A 25,944-nucleotide genomic window follows, 5' to 3' on the forward strand; every position below is an offset into this window, starting at 1 on the left:
CAGCAACAAAAATGATGAAAAACAAACTTGGTAACAAGACTGTGCCAAGATTTTACGATCCCCCACCCCACAGTGCAGCATGTTTCTTTCTTGGTGCTGTGCAGCTGTTTCCTCTACTTGCTCCTGCTTTCTCTCGCCCTCCAATTTTTCTTTTTTTTAAAAAATTAAGATAGACTTCTGTAATACATATATCGGGCTCTTGAAAGCACTTTTACTCAAGACAAATATGCATCATTTTCAAAAAAATCTTTAGAGTGACAATAAAACAACAATATTCTCAATCAATGAAACCCTATTTATAAAATGCTTTTCTATACAGTAAGCCAAATGCAACTCTAAGTGATTAACATAGTTAAAAGAGACACACACTTGCAGGTTCAAAACAATAATGTAATAACATATGGCTGCTCACAAAGAATCCAAGTGGGGAAACACCATCTCAGGGAGCTGTCTGCACCAGGAGCAGACAACAGACTGCAGCCACAGGACATCGACAGCGAGCCCCTGCAGTGGCATAAGAGAAGCTCCATAATTAGAATGAGGACACCATAATGCCGGACAATGCCTGTGAGGAATACCCAAGGGAGTAATTAAAACAAAGTCGACCTGTGAAAGCTGTCACCAAAAATGCATGCGCTACAAGCAAGGATTTTTCCTTACAAAACTAAAAAAGGTCATGAATCATGCTCATTGAAATACAGTGGTAAAGGTTCACATTTACTTCCAAAGGAACGTGTTAAAAAATGCTTCAGAAAAGATGATGATGATGTTTTTTTTTTTCCAATACTCTCTAAAGGCACTTATAATGAAGTTGGTGCTAATAAGTCAAAATGCTGATATTAATGGATGATATACAGTATAACACCACCCACAATGAAGATAAACATATTTTTACCACTATCAGAGCCAAATGTGACTGATTAGAGTCACCATAACAACCTGAGAGAAAATAGCAAAATCACTGTGAATAATGGCAACCATGAAGTCAGAACAAAGCAGGAGATGGACAGAGACTAATTGAGCCAAAATCCAAGTGCCAAATTCATGGATATACTGGTCCTTGAAGTTGGAGCCATATCAAATAGAAATATTGAATAATAAAGATAAATACAATAGTTACTTGCAGGTATCTAAGTGCCACTGTCTCTGGCATCACAAAACTACTTTCTGAACCATCTGAAATCTTGAAAAAAGACTTTAATCAACTGTTTGAGAGTCCTGTTAAAGTAACAATACCAACATTCATTAGCGGACCCCTGCCAAACATCAAAACATGGCTGTCCCAAAACTGTGAGCTCAGATGACTGCATTTCAATGAGAACTTTAATCTTTTCTGGCAAAGAGAGGACCAGTTTAAATGAAATTCCCACACATAAACAAAGGTGAGGTGAGGCATCTGGCATAACCTCCTCCACACTACCCTGAGGCATCAGTATCAGCCTGGAGTGGATAAAAGGAGAGAAGAATTATTGCCTCACCACACAAGGACCCGAAAAGGATTCAGATGCAGAAGTACTGCCAGGATCCCAAACACAGCTACCTTCATTACCTTCACAACAGCCCTTACCAAAGGCCTGCGACCCACCTGCTTCATTCATGCTTTCGTCTCCATCGTCACACTTGAGACTTCCTGTCCATCTTGCTTGGTGAAATCAGGGATTAAAATGGTGCCCATCACTCCTGACATATCAAGATTATGGATTATATCCCCGAAGAATAATTCCCTTCCCCTTAGTCCACCAAACAAAGCTCCCCTAGGTCAGCTTCCGTCACCGATGCCCACAACTGTTATCTCGAAGCGTGTCAATGTTGTTGTCTAGGACGCAAAAGGCCTCTGTGTTATCAACCAGAGGTCCAGAGAGAGAGTTATTTTCTAAAACAATAACGACTGTCAAAACACATAGATGATAAGAGAAAGACAGTCAGAACTCTCTGATTAGAGAAACCTACCAGGTAATCAATATACCGTATAAGAATGTAGCATCCAGTTAAAATCCACCTAATCTTAAATGTGCAATACTCAATATTACATATGTAAGTAAGTGATCATTTTTAATTATGTTTTATTTTCTCATGCAGTCCTGACTGAGTATAGTCCATCGAGAGGTGTCAAATCTAGGTACAGGCAGCAAAAACCCTGCCACAGTTTGGTTTTAGCCACAGGTACTTCTACTCAACTGGAAAGTAAACGAGCTCTTGAGTGGCTAAAGCCAAACTGTAGCAGGATTTTTAATTTCTGGACCCGAATTTGACACCTCTGAATTCACCTTGCGTCAATTTTGTCTCAAAAACGACAAAACCGGGGGGTATCTGTGTCATATTCAGGGACAATATACACACCCATAAATGTTTGAATTTTTGTCTCTATGCTATACATCACCATTTACCAACCACCACAGAATTGAATGATATTCCAGATTTGATTTCAGTCACGTGCACTGATTTTGTCTGCTTAGTCATTCCAGTTGCTTTGAATGTGCATGTGGATTTAATGAGTGATAGGCACACAAAAGAACACACTGCTGACCTTGAAATGTAAATCAACATGTGAGTAAGTCCACCCACAGGAGGGGTCACAGCCACCTCTGTTACATTCAAACCAGCAGCTGGGTATGTGGTTGAAGAAAGACTTGTCAATGACAGCACAGGGGCACCATTATGGAAATGACTAGGTTTGAACAACCTACCTTGTTCTAATGCTAATGTTCAAATGCTCTGTTGAACTCCTGTACATCAGCTGTTTTAAAATGCTTTGGATACCATTTCTTCTTTCAAGGTTAGAATGATTAAAAGCAAAAGACGATATGGAGAAAAAAGGAGTTGGTCATGGCACAAAAAAGGAAAGTGCCAGAGAGCCGAAAGCCGAACGGAAATGGCACAAATCAAAGCTCCATGTTCATTATGGAAATTACGGCGAAAAGCTCTGTATATGCATTAAGAATAAATAAATACATACATACATAACTAAAAATACAATTGCATTATGTGCACTCAACCAAATTAAAGCCCGTATCTCATTGAGGGGCGAACGTTCGCGACTGTTGCAGAAACTAGCGAATGCGCGTTCACGTTAGGGCTCAAGGTCGCAGTTTTAATGTTTTTTCTTGTCGCAAGGAAATTTTGAAAGTGCAGGCGAACGTCTGGAGTACATTTAGCGAAAGTTGCGACCTTAAAGTGACCCTGACGAGAACACTACCTTCGCAAACGTTCGCCCATCAGTGGAGTACAGCATTTAGTGTAGAACAGTGTCAGAAATGATCACAAACTGCAATAACAACTCGTGTCCTGCTTGCTACAGCAAACTTTTCACTTAGAACTAACTTCTACATATACCTTAGTGCAATGAGTTTGTCACATTCTCTAATGACAAAGTTCAGGGCTTTAAAAATGCAACCATTTACATAGCACAAAAAAAAAAAAAAAACACTCATTGTGCAGGTCTGACCTGTAATCCATGGTATTACAATACAATACAATACAACATTATTTATATAGCACATTTCACAACGGCTACAGCTGTAACAAAGCACTTTACATACAACAACAAAATATCAATAATACAACAAGAGAAATAAATATATTAAAGCAAGACTGTGTCATATGTCAGTTTTGGTTGATTATGGCGGCGCCATGTGGACAAAAGCGGTCATGTTTTGACAAACGTGAACCACATTTCCCGTAGTGTTGTGAAATCCTGAGCTCTCGCTGGCCTGCAAGTTGGACTGAATTATATTTCTATTTCCAGTGGCTGTGTTAAAGATGAATAACTATGAGGTAATGAATCTAATTTTGTTCAAACAATACTTTTCGTTTTTTGTTTGTTTTGAGGCTTCTGCCATGACACCAGTAATACCGAGTAGACGTTCGAATCGACTTCTGTCCTTATAGCGAAAGGAGGAAGTGAGTATGCCGTAAAGCAATTCCGGACATTTGGGTTTTTTTTTGTGCCAGGGTTGCTTCCAAAGTTGCTTAGTGCCAGTAAAAACGATACAGACCCCCCAGGGCATGACAAAAGTCCCATTCAACTACTTGTAAGTCAATGTTTCACCCAAAGAGTTGTGAAAAAAAATGTATGAAGGTCGAATTTCCTGCCCAGTGCTGCTTTAACACAAAATACTATATACAATAGACACCGGAAAACAGCCTAAAACTGTCAGTCTCACGTCATATCAAAAGCCAAAGAATAGAAATGTTTCTTCAAACGGGTTTTAAAAATGTACAGAGAGGGGGCTTGCCTAACATTCAAATGAAGGTCATTCCAAAGAGAAGGACCAGCAACAGAAAAGGCCCAATCTCCTCTGAAGCACCGCCCATGCCTTTGTTTCCACTCCTTGTAGTAAAACTGATTGTTCAAAAATTACCTTCATACTCACGAGGAACACTCTCAAACTGTGCCAAAAGGTTGTTGGCTTGAACATAATTTATAGTTTGTTTAACATATGGTTAGCCGACTGTTAAATTAATTCACCCTCGAGCCATGTGCTAATTATGTCACACTCATTAGTGTGATCAGCAACCACACATTATACTTCAACACTGTCTGGACTATTACATTTACTTACTTTAACATATTGACATAGACATTTCAATGCCTTAAGGAAACCTGGAAGAGGGAAGTAAACAAAGACAATGCATGTACTGTATTGTATGTGTTTAGTGGACGAGCCTCTAAAGATTGCGTCTCTGCTCCTAGCTAATAAACTGCGGGGGGGTCAACCTACCGGGCTGCACAGAGAGACAATTTTTATTTTTCCCAATATATTTCTTTCTTTTTTTTTGTTCTTGTTTTTTATAGAGCATTACCATCAGCCCCCCATTGTCACCCCTTATCTGTGTTTACCTTCCAAAGGTGGATGGTGATGGTGATTATGATGGTGAATGATCGTAGTTAATCAAATTAATAACAGTCGTTTGATGCATGATCTTACGTAATAACAGTCGTTTGATGCATGATCTTACGTGACTATTTGTTAAATATAACTTGAATTAAAACAAAGTGTGTCTTGATGCACTTATCTGAGCATCCTCTTTTCTCATTGGCGTCATGTTTCCTTAAATATGTTATGTTTCCATTCATCAAATGACTTTTGGCCTAGATGATTAAAATCAAGCATCATCTGGTCACTGCACTTTGTGTCTTTTCCTTTTGTGAGTGTCGCTTGCTTCTCTCAAGCAATTTGTTTGTCCATTCATAATTTGTATTGCGTACGCTACTATTGCTGTTATATTTATTTTCATTGTATGAAAATCTCTGCCGGGGATAATTCTGAATGTTTTCTCTACTAGATCCCCCGTGCGACAGAAGTAAAGCATGTGACCAGAATGTAGCTGGTGGCCCTGAGTTTACATGGAGCATAGTGGCGACAGGGCACACATGGAAAGAACAAGACCAAAAGACCGAAAAGAGGGCAGGAAGTCCCCAAGGGTGGGAGGAAGGTAAGAGCGAAGGTATCGCACCCCTCCCCATTACAAGGGAGTTTCACTTTTCATTAATATATGCCCTGTTTGCACTTGACTTTATGAAGAAGTAGCCATTATCTACTTTCAGGGGGAGAGTATTTTTGAAGCATCTCACATTGGTCCAACACACACACAAAAAAAAAACAGTAAGCAACGTTTGCAAAAAGCTATTTAGATAATATCTTTTCATGAAATGTTCCCTCTGAAAGATCAGAACATAGTTTACTGAATCAGTAGTCTGAAAAACCAAAACTCACATTTTCCACCTTCTCAAGCATCATTCATTTTCATACCTTGGAGGAGGATGAGAAAACAGTTTCTGCCATTTTATCTCCTGAGGTGATGGTGAAATGGGGGAGACAGAGAAGTCTATTTATTTCTGTATTTTTGCTAGCATCATAAGCAACAAGTCTGAGACCAGATGGGTGAAATAAAATTGGAAATACAAAATGCATGGAAAAAAGACACATGGTCATGCTGTGCAAGGTCCACTTACTTCAAGTAATTTCAGAGGTGTATTCTTTCTTAATACACCTGGTTGAGGCCGGTCCTTTATAAAATGCGACCAAAATTGAAATAAAAAATGCAACTGAAAAAGCCAAAGGAGGAAAAAAAAATCTGCCCAGAGTTAATTCTTTTGATTTGTGGTGATGTTTGCAGAGCAGTAGGTCAAACTCCGAGGCTTTGTGTGACTTGAGAGGCATATTATTTTCTGAAAATGTTGATTACCTCCTAGTATGACTTCAAGGGAATTTTACTTTAGAGGGTTCACTTTATATGTATGTCCAGTTTGTATCGTATATACATATAATTTAACTATTAGTCCAAGTCAAGTGAATGCAGCATTACACAGTCTAACATGATTTGCCAACCTGAAAATCACATTTTCACAATTTTTTCCACATACCGTGTAATAAACTATGTAAAAGAATATGTACTGTATCCAGTGATGATTTTTTCCTTCACCTATTTGCCATTGTTTTTTTACACAGCAGCACAGCCGCATCCAAAAAGAATCAAAGTTGATCATGATTGGAGGCAAGGCAACACAGAGTACAAAGGAAATATATTTGCATAATCATGTTCAAGCCGACGGTTAACCACAACATAGTTGGTGTGTTTTGAATAATTGAGCTGGGCAAGCTGCTGTATCCACACATTTTCCCTGATACTGGCAATTTAAAAGGGATGTAAAAAAAAAGGGATGAATACTTCATGGGTGTGATCTGTGGGGCTGCTAGTGTTGTTTTCTTCACTACCTAACTCATCACATGAAAGATGTTCAACGTTGAGTCACACAAGCAATCGGTTTGTTACTGATCCAGTTCTTTAGATGGGTTAAAGCTTAGTTGTGGTGAAGCTGAAGCTTCAAAAATAAATAAATAAATACTGAGGGTACTTTGAAGATTAGCTCAGGAAGAGCAAGGTGTGACGCCAGCTAATTGAAGTAGTCTGGGGTAAAAAAAAAAATAATATAGGAAAGGCAATGGTTATTGTGGCTATCAGCAGTATTGATTGACGTGAACAGTATTCACTTCTTCCTTAAATTCCTGAAGGCTCAGTCTTTGATTACATCGACCATTTCTTTTAGTTGAGGCTTATGTAAAATTAAATGTTAAATGGATTCACTGCAAATATTACCCTATTATCCATGATTATGATTTCTCTGGCATCACTGCAATGTAATGACAGAGCTTTTTGTATTTTATGACCCTAAAGCAGAAGTCAACCCAAACACTTTTTTTCAAGAATATATATTCCCAGCAGGCCCACTAGTTGAAACAACATTCTGATTAATTTTGCGTTTGTGGAATATAAATTAAGCAGCAAAATGCACTCGTTTTTAGCCATCTCTGGGGGTGGACATTTTGTCTTCTGTTGATTGAAAATGACATCACAACTGCTCACAATGACCAATCACGGCTCAGATTCAGAAAACAGGTCAGCCGTGTGAATCAAACTAGTTTGGCAGCGGCGTGGGTGTTATGTCATGTATGTGTGTGTAAAGAATCCTACACACGGACATACCACCTTCGTTGCCACCTTCCAGATCATCCATCCATCCATCCATTATCTGTACCGCTTCTCCTCACAAGGGTCGCGGGGCGTGCTGGAGCCTATCCCAGCTGTCTTTGGGCAGTAGGCGGGGGACACCCTGAACTGGTTGCCAGCCAATCGCAGGGCACACAGAGACAAACATCCGCACTCACAATCACACCTAGGGGCAATTTAGAGTATCCAATCAACTTACCATGCATGTTTTTGGAATGTGGGAGGAAACCGGAGTGCCCGGAGAAAACCCACGCAGGCACGGGGAGAACATGCAAACTCCACACAGGGAGGCCAGAGCCGGGATCGAACCCACGACCTCTGAACTGTGAGGCGGACGTGCTAACCAGTCGACCACCGTGCCGCCACCTTCCAGATCAATTAAATACAATTAAATACCTTTGTTGTAGCAGGCATGATATCCATTGTTGTCGCTGTCTTTTTTATCGTTGCTCGTCAGTAAAAACGCCAACAGGAATTGGCTATGGGCGGAGACGCTTGTTCCAGGGAGCGCTCCCATTGGTCAGCCTTTCGGGTACCTGATTGGCTCGCTGGTTCCGTTGAGGGCGTTTCTGGCTGCGCGATTCAATTGAAGTCAATGTAGTTAGCGCGGGCTGGCGCGGTTACGTGCAAGGCAGCGTGGATGATGCGTTTGGAGCGGAGCGAAGCCCCAAAAATTTGCCCATTCATCCAGTTGGCACGGTTAAACAAATGAACTTTTTTTCCCCTCTTTGCCTCGCGGCAGTCAATCAGCATCGGGGAGTGCTACATCACACACAGTGTCCTGTACACTCGGTGGGTCTTGTGTGGGATTATCGTTGTGGTATCTACCAGTTACAGGACAAGAAAAAAAGAGATCAGGCTTGGAGGACCGTGAGCGAGGAGCTTGCTATAACTGTTATGTTTTTACTTTTTATAGTTTTTTACAGCTGTTCAACTTTACCAAGACGGCAATATTTGTTTGCATTAGCTTTAGCACAACTAAAGCTACATTCTCCTTCAGCAGCAGACAGTCAAGCGACATGCTGGCATCACTCGCCAGTGTGCTGGCTCTGACGCTGCTCACGCAGTTAGGTCTCATCACTTGTCGTACTAGTAGAACTCGAGCTGTACCTCTTGTTGAAAATTCTCCTGTGCAGTTGGGTAACTAGCGGCGCGTTTGAAGTGTTCGGAGGCAATTATGGCCATCTACCCATTTTGTAGGTTGAATAGAATAGAATACTTCATTGTCTGTCACAATGATGACATAAATTCTTCTTTGACATGGCTCACAAACTGACCAAGACACATTACAAAAAAAAAAAAAAAAACATGCAATCAATGATCTATTTCAAAGTGTTCAAAATGGTTGTGGCAGATGGAATGAATGAGTTCTTGTAAATATTTTTTTGGGCCAGTGGAATTTTATACCTTCTCTCTGACGGCAGTAGTTGAAATGAATGGTGAAGGGATGGGAGGTTTCTTCTGTTATCAGAGTGGCCTTCCTGATCACTGGACGGTTGTAGAGTCCAGACAGGGGGGTTTGTAGTGAACCTCATATTTTGCTGGCCTGATTTATTATTCGAGAAAGTGTGGTTTTGTGTTTGGTGGTGAGCAGGTTGTACCAGGATGAAATGTTGAATGGAAGAATGGATTGGTTGAGTGAGCGGTAAACCATTGTTAAAATTTCGTTACAGATATTAAAAGTCATTAGATTCCTCAGCAGGTGGATGCTCTGTTGAGATGAACTTTGGCCGCCTCGCAACCACGTCACATGCACGATAAATTGGCTGGACTAAAATCCACCTCCGGCCTTGCTTAGTCCGTCCCCTTTTTAAAACTTGTCTCCATCCCAAAAATGGACGTCCATCCTTTACGGAGGGGCAGACGGTTCCGTCCGTGGGACGGACTGCCCAGGTCTGTTAAAAATCATTTTTATGACAAAATTGCCATTTGCTTATATTGATTTCTGGAAAGCTGAAGTCAATTTCGGCTACTTCACAACATGTAAAGTGAAATCCTCTGCTGATTCCTACAAACTCATGTTCATTTCATACGTGTCACAAATATTCTATTCAATTACGTCCTCGATTATGATATGTAGTTGGTTTGAACTTTTTTTGGTGCCATACTTATTTTGTTTAACTTATTATGATCTCAGGTTTTGGACAGGTGTGATACTGGTTTGGCCCCCAGGTGTATATCTGACATTGTTCACTGTGGTCCAAGTAAGGGACTTGAATGCTCAGATGCATGAAAAATTACTACAATAGTAGAATCCCAGTGGCTTGGCCTTCTCCAAACGGCAGCAATAGTCTAACCCCATTGGGCTGATAGACTTATTTTATATACAGTAAAACTACACAGTTTACGAAAAGCAACCATGGACTTCACAACTGGCACTGTGGTTCTGGGACTCTACAGTCTGCACCCTATCTTTTATTGTCTACATTCTTTCATCATACTGTATTTCTTATCACTTGCCGAAGGACTACAAATGTAAACTAGAGCTATGCTAACTTTGGTGCATTTACAAAGTATATTTGGAAAAGCGTACTGTTGTTCATTATTCTGTCCCTGTATGAATAAAATGGTACAAAGGCACTACTACTGCTGCTAGTACTCCGATGATAATGACTAATAATTGTTAATAATAATACAGTATAATAAATAAGATGTTCCCTGCGCTTGTGTACACAGGAGAAAAAAAACAGTTAACACTTAAGAGTAAGGACTGGAAGATACTTTAATACTTCCCACATAACTGATGTTGCGGAGGTGGTTAGTCATCTCATTGCTTTGGGAAAAGCAAGTAATGAGAACATTTGGCAGTCCTCATAGAAATTTCACAGAACAATTATTACATTAAGATCGAGGAGAATCACAGTAGCAACCATGGATGGTTTGAACAATTAGTTATTTTATGTTTTTTCCACAGCAGCAAGCAGGGGTTAAACCAGGGGTGTACAAACGACAGTGTAGGTATGGGGGTTGGTGTTTTTTGCCGCACCCGGTCCAAAGCGCAGCCCGGTACCGTGGTAAAGTGACTTTCATTGAGGCCCATCGAGAATGCTCCGCCCCCTCTTTGCTGATACCTACGCTCCGCGCCTGCAGCACATAGTATAAAATTGGCCGCATTTGCGGGCATATTGCTTGCAGTGTCAGGCCCTGTAAATGCTTAGATAGTGAAATGTAAATGCACATACATTAACTTAATGCGAGTATTTTACATATAGATAATTTCTATTTGACATGAGCTTAGTGTTTTACACTAGGCAGCCTCAACCAACCAATATCAACAGAAAGACTGACTGAAAATGCACTTTCAGAAAATCGACGTTTGTTATTTTCTTGATTGATATTTTTTGGCAGTGCATTCCACGATACCATTGTTGGATACATTATAATCTTATTAAGATGATTTGTTTTCACCAGGATACATGTAAATCTACAGTACCTTCCGTTGCATGCCTTGTGTTGTATGCATGTGCATCACAATTGAAAGACAGAGCTGGGCAATTTAGTCATTGATATTTTCCAAATGAAATTAAGCAATGAGGCAGAAAATCTGTTCTCTGCCTTCAAATAAATGATAACAGCTTGAGAACAAAGCTATAAACGCTCTTGAATGCTCAAAATGACAAGTGAGAATCTCTGCCTATTTCCTCATTGTGTGGAAGAAAGCCAAGCGGCGTAATAATGTTTATTTCTTGAAAAAGTGTCATTTTTTAGTTGGGGGACTCCGTCTTACAGCAACAATAAAAAATAAGAGTAAATACTGCCATTTTATGTTATTGTACATGGCTCGGCAACCCGCGGCTCCGGAACCGCATGCGGCTCTTTCATCCTTATGTTGCGGCTCTGCGTGGCTTCGGAAAATAAATTATAAGTGTCCGATTGACGTGCATATTATTTGTCTCAAAAACGTGAATATTTCTTCTTAGTAAGTCAGTGTTTTGGGCCACTTTCATAAGTGGTCCTAGATTGGATACCTATCAAATTTTTTTTTGCAATGCGACCGCAGTCTGAACTTCCAGGTCGCAAACATCCGACATTGACGTCAAGAGGCCAAAATGCAGGCGGGCGGAGGGATCAAAGCTGACAGTGGGGAGATCGACTCTGCAGTTGTTTTGAGTAACAGTATTGACTTTATATTGGACTTTAATCCAAATTGACACATGAAGCATAAAGTGGACATTTATGGTGATAGTAGTAATTCAGCCAGGGCTTGATCGGCTCATTTTTTTTACGTGCGGTTATGATGTGACATCATCTGTAGTGACGTCTCCGGAACCAAAGTGCAATACGTTAAACCTGATGCAACATTTGAGGACGAAACATGGGAACGAGCACCAAGAGTTTGCGGGGGCGCCGGCAGTGAGCATTAACAAGGGGAATTGACCGCAACAACAAACCCTGCTCACTTTACATTGAATGCAGCGCCTTGTACAGTATCTTGCTCATTCACAACACTGGTGTGTGGTGACTGTTCAGTATTAGCCGTCGCTATTGGCCCAGAGTGGATGCTCTTAACCAATGGTGGTGCTGCTTTTTCATGTTGAGAGAAAAAAAACCATTGAGGTACAGGAGAAATAATGTCGGCAGCAATATGGAACTAATGTACTTCAACATAGAAACTCCAGCGAGTACAACAGCTAAGTGCAAAATTAGCGGTGCCAAAGTTGCACCGCTAAGTGCAAAATTAGCGGTGCGAAAGTTGCAAGAGGTGGAACTAAAGTGGCCAGGTTCAATACGTCAAACCTGATAAAACATTTGAGGACAATGCATGTGAACAAGCACCAAGAGCTTGCGGCAGCGGTGGCGGCAGCGTCAGCGAGCATGAACAAGGGGAATGGACCGCAACAACAAACCCTGCTCAATTTTGGATTTTGGAGTTGAACTTGTTGGATTTTTCTACTGCTTGTTTTTGGTTTTGAAAGTGGATTTGGGAGCGAAAGTTGTTGTGATGGGTCATTAATATTCAAAAAAAACTTTTATAATAATGTCCTATAGCTTTTGTAATTAATCCGACACAATCTCTCTCAAAGATACCTTGTGTATATTATTTATTATTTTTTCCTGTTTCACAAAGGTTTTTAAGTCCGACACCAAGCCATGATAGCAATGGTTTTAAATCCAAGTGAGTATGCAGTTCTTTAGAATTACAAGTAAAAAATGCTCAAAAATCTCTTTTTTTTTTTTTTTTTTTTTTTTTTCCAAAAGTCTGGTATCAGTATGGTATCGGCAGCCGATACCGCACAGCTGGGTATTGGAATCGGTATCGGGGCCAAAAAATGGCATCGCAACAACACTAGTGTATACAGTATCTCTATCTATCTATCTATCTATCTATCTATCTATCTATCTATCTATCTATCTATCTATCTATCTATCTATCTATCTATCTATCTATCTATCTATTTTTCTATCTATCTATCTATCTATCTATCTATCTATCTATCTATCTATCTATCTATCTATCTATCTATCTATCTATCTATCCATCTATCTCTCTCTCTCTCTCTCTCTCTATATATATATATATATATATATATATATACATATATATATATATATTGATAGATAGATGGATATCTATCTATCTATCTGTCTATCTCTCTATAGATAGATAATAGAGAGATAGATAGATAGATAGGTAGATAGATAGTCAATGTAGATGTAGTTCATAGTTCTCTCTATCTCTCTCTCTCTCTCTCTCTCTCTCTCTCTCTCTCTCTCTCTCTCTCTCTCTATATATATATATATATATATATATATATATATATATATATATATATATATATATATATATATATATATATATATATATATATATATATATATAGCTTTATATAGATAGATAGATAGATAGATAGATAGATAGATAGATAGATAGATAGATAGATAGATACTATATACACATTTTCATTTTACATGTCAAAAAGTGTTTGCGGCTCCCAGTGTTTTCTTTTCCGTGCAAACTGGGTCAAAATGGGTCTTTGAGTGTTGAAGGTTGCGACCCCTGGTATAGTACATTCCCTTGTCCACACGTTATACAGTGAATTTGGTGCTCAGTTCTGCAAATGATGTCACACTAAGAAATGCACATTCCAGGGGCAGTTAGTTATGTAAGGATTGCTCCAAAACAAGTTCATATTATTGAAAATGTATGCCAGCTTAAAGTTCCTGACCAAAAATATATAAAACCGAGTTTGTTGTTGAAAAATGAAAAAGCCTTTAAGTACTCTCAAAAAGTCATGTTTTACTGAAGCTGTTGCAAATGCTTGCATGGCAAGACTAAGCTGTATAAAAAAAAACTAATCAGAAATCCATTTCCCATGAATATTGAAAATTATATACAGTACAGAAATAAATACATTTATCTTATTAGAACTGAAAAGAAATATGAAATAGACTGGCCCTCAAACACCAAAATGTGTCTAGTCCGGTATTCTACAAAATAATCCCCGTGGTTAATTTTAATGCATGGTGTCATATTAGGAACGGATGTGATGTAAAGTCGTTGACTGGGCCGTCCCTTGCACCCACCAGTTATTGAGTGATACACCAGATTGTTTACCTATAGATATATATATGTGTTTGATTTTTTTTCCTCGCTAGGTGACCCTAATAAGCCATCATAGAAAAAAAAAATTGGCCTGCCAGGCAGGGTGTTAGAATTCCGTTTCCTCAACCAACAACGGAACCATCCGGCCGGTTAGACGGCTGTGAATGTGGCATCCAGACTTGGATATCTATCTGTCTATTGATACTACAAATCTGGGTGATATTTAACAAACAACTCTGCTGGCTATAATTAGCAACCTTTCATTTGTAAATTGGCTATTACCTGCCAAATTAGCAGGGGATATGGCAGGGTGACATAGTCAAATGTACACCAGAAATAGTCAAATGACAGGTTTCTGGGCATTCTAGTGTTAAACGGAAAAGATGCAACCTGAGCAGCTTGCTGCTGATTATTTATTATGCGCTGCAGCACCGACCTCATCTGACATAAAGTCTGTAAAACAGGCGTGGTCAGTGACGGGTTGACGAACCTTCCGTCAGTATTGACTCTGGAAAATTATGAGAATGACCAAGAAAATGCAGTGCTGAATTGGGGAGATGACTGTGTCAAGCCGAATTTCAACGCCGTTATGTCACGGCCCTGTTTCTTGCAGGCAATTATGGCTGGGCGCATTAGTTGTCATGGCGTCTCGACTAACAGTTTCTGCGAGCTATTATAAGCTTGCTTTAATACAACCACTGTAACCAAAAAGGCTGCAGTTTTTCTTGATAAACCATTAACCATAAACCATATATATTTTTCCCTCTGACCATCACAGGTAAACAGCATAACAGCATATGAGTCAGTATTGAATTAACCAATGAATACGATTGTGACTTGGTACAGAGCTTTTTGTGGACATCGTACATAAATCAGAGATATATCCTCACTGCTGTAACTTACGGTTAAATGTTAAAGTGAAACTAGCTTCAAAGTTCACCATCTTTTCTTTTTACCTCATGCAACATTATTCTTTTCAAAGTTCTGTTTATTTTTGCGATTTTTGTTAAGACCTGCCTGTGCCCAAATAACCCACCCCCCCAAAGAGGCTTTTCCCTTCAACCATCATTTCACAGATTCCCCTGTCCCACCTGATAAGTCACTGCTAATGATCTAGTATGGATTAGCCAAGGTTGCTTTTCTCTTTTCATCAATGATTGAACCTTGAGGGCTCCTCTGATCTAAGAGGTTACTGCATCATGAAGAAACGGGAGTGTTCTAACACTAATTTGTAATGCACAGTCTAACCTTGAAGTTCTCCAGTGCCTGATGTTTTCCTTCTGTCTTCGATGTCAAATTTGTTGCCAGTGAACCGAACAACCCGTTCAATCAATAATCCATCCAATGATCCTTCTGCTTGGTGGATAAACTGCCCAGCACTATAAGGACAAGAACAACAGGCCACATTCAAGACCACTTAATATGTGCTGTTTCTACCTGTGAATGATCCTGCAACACTAATACAACATTTAGGAGATCTGTTATGCTTATTAGGGATGTTTTGAAACACAATTTAAAATGGCCAGGCGAAGGGCAACCCCGCTTCTCGCCCAAAAAAAGAACCATCAAAAAACAAAAACAAAAAAAATATAATAATTAAACTGTTACTTCTAGTGACTCTGAATTTGAATTTCACTGACTTTACTTTCTTGCCGACCAGGGCAAAGCTCCACTGCTGGGTTTGGCTTTATACCCCCTCCCAGACTGTGTTGTAGCTTGACTTGAGTCCGGTGCTAAAACAGGACAAATAATGCACTAAAATCGTCAGAACATGACAAAACTTAAAAGGACCGTGAGATGCTGCGGAAATCATAGGCTTCCTGTCCCACAAGTTGTGTTTCATCCTGTTATGTTCTGTCAAGTTTTTTTTTGTGTTCACTCCGTTTTACAACAGCCAGTTAGGTTTTTCATCCACACCGGTACCTTTACCAGGTCTTTAAATGTCCATAAAATACATTGACATTCCTTCAAATCTGGTGTGTTCCAAGAGCCCTATGTAAGAATAAAAAAATAAAACAAAAATGACTTAATTCTCTTGATACGGGATGAATTAGGACAGTGCAGGGAAACAGGAGGGAAACAGGAGAAGCAAGGCAGACGTACACGATGTTCTCAAATAAGAAAGGAATTTATTTTTAAAAATCATAATGATGTGTTACTAATTGTAATTTATTTTTATTTTATGTATTTATTTCTCAAAATATAACTTGTTTTGCTGTCACTACAACAAGGACGTGGTGCAAAGCATAGCATTCAAGTCCGTGAACAATACCCCGACAAATTAATACAGTTATCCGTTGGACTCATATTGATTTGTTTACCTGTCATTCAAAGGTCCATAGGCATCATTTATCACAGAGTGCATAGAGCAGGTTATACATTTGTTCGTACGACTGAAATTTTTTATGTGCATTAATTTAAAAAAACAAAAACAAACGCTATTTATTCACTGTGCGGACATCTGTAGTACGCACACCAGTAAGTATCGAGGGATGATACATTCTGCCTGTTCTAAACTGACATGGTCGCGCATGTCTAGCCTCATTTGCATTAAGAAAAGCTTCCAATTGACCATTTATAGTAGCAGCAATCCCTTTAAGAAATCCAAAATCAAGGCAAAGAGGGCAGTGAGAATCTCCGAGACTGAAATAGAGGTACTGGTCCGAGAAGTGAAAACAAATAAATAGTACTGATTGGAACAATTAACGCAGGTGTTACCAATAAAAGGGAAAAAAAAAAAAAACAACAACATACGAGGGAGATTTAATCCCCCCCAAAAATGTGTCACAATAATTATCTTTAATGAAATAACATTTTGTATACAGTAGATACCAATATTGAAGGCTGGGGACATGTGACCAATACTGTATATGGGCAGCCAGCCCTCCTCGTCTTCTTATTGAAGGCGCACATGCGCCCGCAGAGCTATTTTGCAGCATGAATGAATTGTGCGTTAATTCCACCAGCCCATATAGTTTGAGATGATCTGTGCATTGATTGAATGAAATTATTTCCTGTTCACGTAACTGAATTTGTTGTGTGATGGTGCTATCACTGAAATGTGGGGAAAATGAATTTATGACTCCAGCTCTGTGTGGAAAACCTTTGATAAATGTTGGTTTGCTGTTGGTCCGTGTAGCCGTTGTGACTGTAGTTCACTCTTCTGCCATAAGTTTTTTTTGGTGCGTGTATGCATGGTCAGAGCTGTGCGTAAATTTGTGCACGTTCTCACACACAAGTCCAAATGGATAAATCCCATACTTTTCATGTGTATGTTCTTACGCATGCTTAATGCACACTTCTGTGCGTACGCATGCTTGAAAAATGAAGCCCCAGGAAACCTTCCTGGTCTTCAACAATTGTTTTGCTGGCCGGCCAAGAATGTTGCATGTCATGTTTTTCCTCTCACTGCTATACCAAGTATCATATCATACCGCCGTAATGCTTAGCATTTTCGCTTAGTCAGCTGTTTTCCCTCATTTAAATTGAGTAAAAGTTTACAGCATCACTTTTTCCTTTCCTGTGCTCCACTACTGCACTTGAGAAGTATTCATCCATGATTCTGTTATCTTTTCTTATTTGGTGGAAAGAGGTGCTTCAAAACCTACTATATACTGTAGCTACAAAAACCAGACAGAAGGGTAATTTATGAAGCATTGCACATACCATCATGTACCTTGAGGAAAAGCAAACCGTGATGGCACCTGACAGGAAGGAATTCAATATACAGTATTTCAGTCTGTTAGTCACTGTTGTGCAAGTATTAAAAAGAAGCAAGGCATGTCACCTTAGAGCTATTCAGCTTTCTGTCTGTTTGCAACAAAATGTAGTGTTTAAAGCAAATGAATGGAAAATTGATCAACTCTGTAAAATTTGAATATCGAGTTTGAGCTTAACACTGCTGTGATGTTTGTCATCGCTTTCAAGCAAAGCGAATAAATGCAGCTCCATTGTTTCTACCTGATTTGTTTTTAGTATTTTAACGTATTTTTTTATGTTGTGTTTTCTGTTGGTTTGTTTAGGTAAAGTGACACTTGCGTGTGGATGACTAAAAGTTATCAACTGACACATGTCTGATTGTCATTGGCTCTACCAGATGTTTCAATACTACTGTACATCCACATCCTCACTGCACTAAATATATTTACTCAGAGAAAATAATATCAGTGCTGTGGAGGCCTCCTATTCCCATTTATGAGTTCATTATATATTCATGATAGCACTGACAACACAGACAGAAAATGATGAATCAGAAGAGAGCGCAAAAGAGATGGCAAAGCATGAAAGCCAAAAAGATAATAAAATTATATCGAAATCTGAGCTACACTGTCAAAGACTGAGTAAAATAAGTGCTGGGATGAAGGGGATGGGGTAGGGAGTTATTCGAAGTAAGGCCTTGATATGGCGTACTGACACTTCTAAAGAAGACCACTTATACAAATAGATGGGAAGCAGAGGATAGATGAAGAGAAAAAGAGACTGTGATGCTGATTGACAAAAAAGATGGTTGCAAATGGTGCTCCAGATTCAATAAGCCTCATTTCTGTTAGCAGTGGCTCAGCACTCACCTGTTCTTTGTTTTGTAGGTTATCAAAAGAAAAATAAATGTTATAATCAGATGGCCTCAAATTGGGGGTCATTTGAAAATAAAAGGTTATAAATAATAAGATTACAGTTAAATAACAAATTAATTGCTGTATCATTATTATCTACAGTATATGTAATCATATTCAGTATAGTAATCAGTATGTGATAATCAGTATAAAATATATACCGTGTTTTCTGGACTATAAGTCGCTCTGGAGTACAAGTCGCACCAGCCATAAAATGCATAATAAAGAGGAAAAAACATATATAAGTCGCACTGGAGTATAAGTCGCATTTTGGGAGGAAATTGTGTGCTTAGTACACATCATTTCCACTGAGCTATGATGCTACATGTAGCATACACGAAAGTTACGGTAAGATAACTTTAAACTCACCAAAACGATTTTAGATCGCTTAAATAAGTATTTTATTCATCCCGACTATGTACATTGAATAGTATTTAATATCAGTAGTATTAGTATCATCTATAGTATGCATACAATAATAGTTTTCCACAAACCTCATGATGTAATTATGGAACGTTAGTATTGGAATATATATTAATTGCAACATGAAACAGTTAAACTCATTAATTCAGTGGAATTAGTTATTGCCGTTTACCAGCGGGAACATCAGTTCAACACCTAAGGTTGTCAGCACTAACAATGTAATGGAAGTTGTCTCTGAATCTCTTTGGCCTTGCTCCTAATGGCATTGGCACAGAAGCCTGTGAAACATTTGGTCTCCCCAAGCAGAGGTCAGGTCATGCTGATTGTTGATAGGTTTCATTAGTATCACCACACAGTAGCTGACCCTGCCTTCCAGCAGTCTGCCTCCCTTACTTTGCTGCTCAATCACACGCACATGACTGCCCACACACATACATAAAACCCCATAGTTAGCACAGTAAGATTGACATGCTTTCCTCACAGTAGGCTATTCCCTTTGCTACAGATGTGAAATGATTAGGGATGGCTCGATACTACTTTTTCACATCCGATACCAATACAGCAGCCTGAGGCTCGTCCAATTCTGATACGATTCTTTTTGTCACTCTAAAAGTTTTTACTGAACATGTGAATGTAATTTGCTTGATACAGACATCTAAAAATACCAAATACACTTTACAACAACTATTCTGGTCCCCTAAAGAAAGAAGGAGAACACAATGAAGTCATGAGTAACTGTAGTGTTGTGGCTTTATTAATACTTGAAGCTCACATCTGATATAACAGCACTGTAAACGCAGCAGACTCAACCGCACCATTCAAATATTTGAGATAAAAGTACAAATGTTTAAATTGAATGAAATAATCCCAGTGTTATAAACAAACTCACATCATACACCAATGATATTGCAAAGCTTCAATAAATAATTTTCTGAATCATCATAAAATAACATCATAAAATAAATGTATTTTATTATAATTCAGTTCAGGATATATGATATAGTTTGAGTTTATGGATTAGATTGGACTGGTTCTAATAAAAACAATCCGATAACATCCAGTCATTTTAGCCTGGATCGGACTCAATAGCGATACCATGGGTCGGATTGAACCATGATGAGTAAAAAAATCACTGAATGCACCAATGTAATCTCATCATACTGTGTGTGGATTGGTTCAGTTCATAGTTCATAATTTAAAAGAAACTGAACTCAGTTCATCATAACAAAATGAAATGGTTCACAATTTTTTTTTTACCCCCAAATATATTGCTGTAAAACACTGGAATTTCCCATTGTTGCCACTCATTTAGTCCACACGAGTTGCCAACTCCCTGGCCTATAGTCTCAAAAACCTAAAAAACTTGTTTCTTGAAAGGTATTATTTTTTTACTAGGAATTACCATATTGGCCCGAATATAAGACGGCCCTGATTATAAGACAACGCCCTCTTTTTCAAGACTCAAGTTTGAAAAAAGTTTTTTTGAACACCAAGTACATTTTTATACAGAAAATAATTACAGTACATCTGAAACAAATGATTATAACAATATATTTGAGGGAAAAGGCATGCTATTTTGCCTCATTCAAATCCTAATATCTCAACATTTAAATATGTAAACTAAAGTGCAATCACATTCATAAATGAATGGCTTCTGGTTTTTGAAATGTAAATAAACCAATCTATTGTGATCAAACAACAAAATTGTAATAACTGCATTAACCATCAAAGTGAAGTCTAACTGTAACTCTAGTCTTGAAACAAATCTGAATAAGGAAAAACATTGCAATAAACTAATGCAAACTGGTTTTACTTGAGAGTAGCTGAGATCTGTCATGACAGAACATTACTCTTCACAAACTATCTGTGCGCACGTCATCCTCACCTGGCAGGAGTGGGCCTGGCGTGTCAAGTTCAGCATTCGCTTCAATGATATCTGGCGGCATCAAGCGTCGTGAATGTGTATAATGTCTAGACCCCGAATATAAAACGACCCCCACTTTTTCAGTCTTATTTCAATGCAAAAAACACCGTCTTATATTCGGGCCAATACGGTATATCAAAATCAGGACTGTGGTTCTTAATGTGTGAACAGAAACACAATATGCTGTAGGAACTGGGTGGAACAGTAATGTGCCTCTAACTACCGAACACACCCACAACTAAACCTTCCTCCTAGTCTTCTCCTTGAGTACTCGTGAGGGGTTATTATACACTGTATCCCGCATGGCTGGTAAGGCAACCGCAAAATGACGAGCCACCAGCAACTTCAGAACAACACTTCAGAGCAACAGCGCTCCCAAGGCAACTGCTTGAACTGCTTTCTTCATCAGACGTTCATAAAACGTTTTAATGGTCGCAAACACTTTTTCTTGTTGCCATCAAATTTTGAACATGATTTTTGTTGTTTGTGAACGTCTAATGAATGGCTTTGGAACCTTCAACGAATCTTGATAAAAACAACATTCGCTACATTTGCAAACACTTGCAAGCCTTTGCTACTCAGTGACGTACCACCTTTATATATATATATATATATATATATATATATATATATATATATATATATATATATATATTTTTTTTTTTTTTTTATTATTATTTTTTTTTTCAGCATATTCCAAAATTACAAATGACTTTAACACTATGAACTTTGGCAATGGGCACAGTGCAAAGATTATTTTTCCCCGGCATTTCTGATCGCATCACACAGGTTCTCTGTATAATTATGGTGTGGGTATTGGCTACCGTCTTCAAAACATTAATCATGTTGGACTGGAATCAAGATACTGCTCTCTTGCTGGCGTGTATGGGGTGTTGTCTAGTTGAAACACTGATTTCAAGGGCATCTCCTTTTTGTCAGAAGGCAGTATGAACGCTTCAAGTATTATATGATAATAGTGTATTGTCCACTTCCATATATCATGGTGAAGACTTTGCAGCATCCGCAAAGCCTACAACATATTGTTTTTACTCCACTTTGAAACACTATCATGTCAAAGGCAAAAGGTACAGTAAACAGGGCTGCATTGCGTATTGGTGGCTGGACAGGTAAGCACAATATTTACACGCCCATCCTGACTATAACTTCAAAGATAGCATGCTTACCTTTTATTTTAGGTGCATTGCACTCTTGCTTGCAATGTTATGTATGTTCAATCTTGGATGGTGGGTGGGAAGAGAGTACATGCTGAGTAGAAACAGAATTGACTAATGACACTAATGAGATGGAGAGCGAGCCAATGGGGAAAAAAATATCTCGCTCACTGCACTCTAGGCAGTACTGTCAAAGTGAACTGCTTGTGGTAAGTATAGAGTGAAAACGTTAATGGACAAATACCAGACGAGCTCAAAGTTGTTGGCTGTGTGATTAATGCACCTGAAGGAAGTATGCTGCAGGGGGTGATAGGGTACATGCGTAACAAGGGGCATTGCAAGGGTGAGAGGTATATTCCCTCTGGCCATAAGCTTAAGGAAGTGGATGAAATACAACTATGTTTTTTCCTCAGGGCACATGCCTTGAGGCACAGAGTCATGGCTTCAATAGCTACAATAGACAGTTGTCTGAAACTGAAATGAGCTAAGAAACCTTCGCAAAACGTCACAGAGGCATGACTGGTGTAATAATCAGTAGAAATTCAAGGACTTCATGTACCCGTGATTTTTCTCTTTGTTGCAAGAAATCACTTCACCAATCACCATCCAGCCAACTTTTTTTAAAACTCTCTCAACCCTCGACACCGGAATGATAATCAATTACAGGGCTGACATGCTTCGACCCCCAAAAAAATCATGCAGTAGGTTTGCTCTAAATCCATTGAGTTTTGTCAGCAAGATGACATTAACAGTTATGTCAACAGCGTGGCAAAATAATGTCAGGATAGGACATAACTTGCCAAATCCACAAAGAATGAACTGCAGCTGCTGATAGCGTCTTTAATTGCACTTTGTTTGCAACCGCAGTTTGCTTAACAAATGGCGTGGGGTTGGTGGGTTTTGTAAAGCCATGTGCCCTCTTGTGGTCAAACATTTTTCTTCATCTTTTTTTTTCCTTTTTGCATGTCCTGACGGTCGGATACGCTCGCTTAGGCAGTGACAGCTTGTGGGGGCCCTGTGCGTTTTTTTTTTCTTCAATGCATCGATGTTGCATGTCTAAAAGTTCAGTCATAGGACCAATGTCACCGCTGTACTGGGGGTCCCTTGGCAATTGCCTAATATCCCTGCCCCGTTGCAGCGTCTCTGCTAATGCCCACATAAATCTCAGAAAGTATCAAAATGATTGCCTCAATATTTTGGAGCTTATAGACATAAGCTGAAGTCAGCATTCCGTCAGTAGTGATGGAAGGTCCGTCAGTCCTTCACTGACAGATGCCCGTTTCGCTGACTGACTGACAGAAACATGCCCCACCTGCCTTGTGTGTTTGTTCGTCAGGATGAATACAGCGGGGCTGCAATTTTACATTGGCTTTCTAGAGACGTTATTTGCTTCACTAAACTGCGTGTGGCTATTATCACCGGATGTTAGTAAATTATTCAGTTTATCTATTAGGCTCATTTACTTAGAGGTTGGCAATTTCTCCACCAAATATATGCATATTACCTCATTTAAATACATGCAAATACAACCGGTGCACTGAGTCGCATTCTGCTCGTCATCACAGTTAGTGAAACAAGCCTTTCCCCATCTACGCGTGCGTTGTGAATTTGACGCTATCTGCTCGCTCCATTTTTACTGGTTAGTGCCATGCAAAATGCCACGCAATCCTTCAGTGAATTTGACCAGTCTAATGGGAGGCCATGCAGATCTTTAACTATTTTTGAAGAGAACTTTGGCCCTCCTCTCAAGCTCTTATGACCATGTAGTGTATGATTTGGTTGCATCAGTATTAAAACATTAAAGGGCTCCAGAGATGGGCAGCTGCTATTAGCAGGAAGAAATCTCATCCATCACCATGTAAGGGTGTTTTCTTTTTTCAGTCTGGACAGGGCTGTCTTTAATACCTGGTTGGTAAACCAACATTAGAGAAGTAAGAGTGTTTCAGATGAAGGTCCTGCTGGACAGATTTGCCGGAGTGGGGAGAAAATAGACATTAAGTAATTAAATGATCAAATAGAGATTAAGATAGACATTGGATACATACAGTGGTTGATCATGGTGCGAAACAGTTGAAATCGCAAATACAACTCAAAGGGACATGTCAAAATTAGTAAAGAAAATACTAATAAAAATAAAAGATTTAGAGATTAGGGTACAGTGTATTGGGATAGCACATGGGTACTAATTGCCCGTACTAATTATTATGTATTGGTTTCTGCAACGTCAAAACTGGCTTGCGCTCTGACCGCCCTGATTTTAATGCAAATGAGGGATCCCATGACTATAGGCAGGGACTCAGTTACTTCCCATCCCGCAATGGTGTAAATGCTCTGTTTCGCTAAGTTCTACCTGTGCAAAGTCTAGGAAAATACCAAAAGAAAGTAAACTCCACCCATGCATAGTTAAGGCCAGTTAAGGCCTATTCAACGTTAGCGGTCGGGAAGTCGGTATTGCCCCATCTGCTTAGTGTAGAACACACCATCGTAAAGTCAGAGCCGTTGTTTGGGGGGCGTGTTCAGCTGATTGAACATGTTGAATTGGGTCAGGCTGTCATGACAATTATTGACTCTAATTTTCCGTTAGCTAGCAAATCAGTGCATGAAATGAGAGTGAGCTTTTTGAATGTGACAATTACAAACAAACTGCAAAGAAATGTAGAAAGGCGCATAGAGGTTTTGCGAATTTGGTATTTTATTTACATCTTGTTGCACACTTATTGATGACATGGCCACATGGACCAAAGAGAGTGAAGAGGAATTCATCAACATGATTCAAGAGAGGCCTCCCTTGTATTTATATCAGTTTGAGATTGATCCCCCACCACCCTTCAAGCGCTCTAACAGAAACTAAGTAATTGTTTTAATGTACACTTCTGCTTGGCAAATATCAATGGCTCTTTCTATTCAGATCTATCTTACAACCCCAATTCCATAGAAGTTGGGACGTTGTGTAAAATGTAAATAAAAACAGAATACAGTGATTTGCAAATCATGTCCATGTTGTTGTACAGTAATTTTGTAACCTACCTTCCATAGCTCAACCTATATTTAATTGAATACACTACAAAGACAAGCTATCTAATGTTCAAACTGAAAAACTTTATTGTTTTCGTAAATATTAGAATGTTATGGCTGCAAGATGTTCCAGAAAAGCTGGGGGCAGGGTCATGTTTACCATAGTGTTGCATCACCTTTTCTTTTATACATCCAATAAACATTTGGGAACTGAGGATACTAATTGTTGGAAGCTTTGTAGGTGGAATTATTTCCTATTGTGGCTTGATGAACAGTTTCAGCTGTTCAACAGTCTTGGGTCTCCATTGTCGTATTTTACACTTCATAATGTGCCACACATACGAAGCCACACTGTTGTAACACATGGAGAATGTGGTTTAATCTTGCGGAAATAAGCAGAAACGTCCATAAAAAAGACATTGCTTGGATGGCAGGATGTGTTTCTCCAAAACCTGTATATACCTTTCAGCATTAATGGTGCCTTCACAGATCTGTAAATTACCCATGCCATTGGCACTAACACAGCCCCATATCATCTCAGATCCTGTATTTTGAACTTTGCACCCACAACAGTACAGATGGTTCTTTTAGTCTTTGGCCCAGAGAACACGACGTCCACAATTTCCAAAAACAATTTGAAATTTGGACTCGTCAGACCACAGAATACTTTACCACTTTGCATCAGTCCATCTTAGATGAGCTTGGGCCCAGAGGAGCCGACGGCGTAAAGAAGCGACAAAG

At 39.1% G+C, this 25,944-nt stretch overlaps 1 protein-coding gene across 2 annotated transcripts in view; it reads left to right on the plus strand.

Moving 5' to 3' along the window:
• The window catches only part of alk (ALK receptor tyrosine kinase), a 452,952-nt gene that overhangs the window by 187,317 nt on the left and 239,691 nt on the right, over window positions 1–25,944 (plus strand). For both annotated transcript variants that reach the window (XM_086049008.1, XM_086049009.1), the window contains exon 3: window positions 5,287–5,436. In XM_086049008.1, coding sequence (XP_085905134.1) covers window positions 5,287–5,436 — 150 coding nt within the window. The remainder of the gene's footprint in view (window positions 1–5,286; window positions 5,437–25,944) is intronic.

This window comes from Filicampus tigris, chromosome 13 (assembly GCF_054856515.1).
Source record: "Filicampus tigris isolate MCC_2025a chromosome 13, RoL_Ftig_1.0, whole genome shotgun sequence".
NCBI lineage: Eukaryota > Metazoa > Chordata > Actinopteri > Syngnathiformes > Syngnathidae > Filicampus > Filicampus tigris.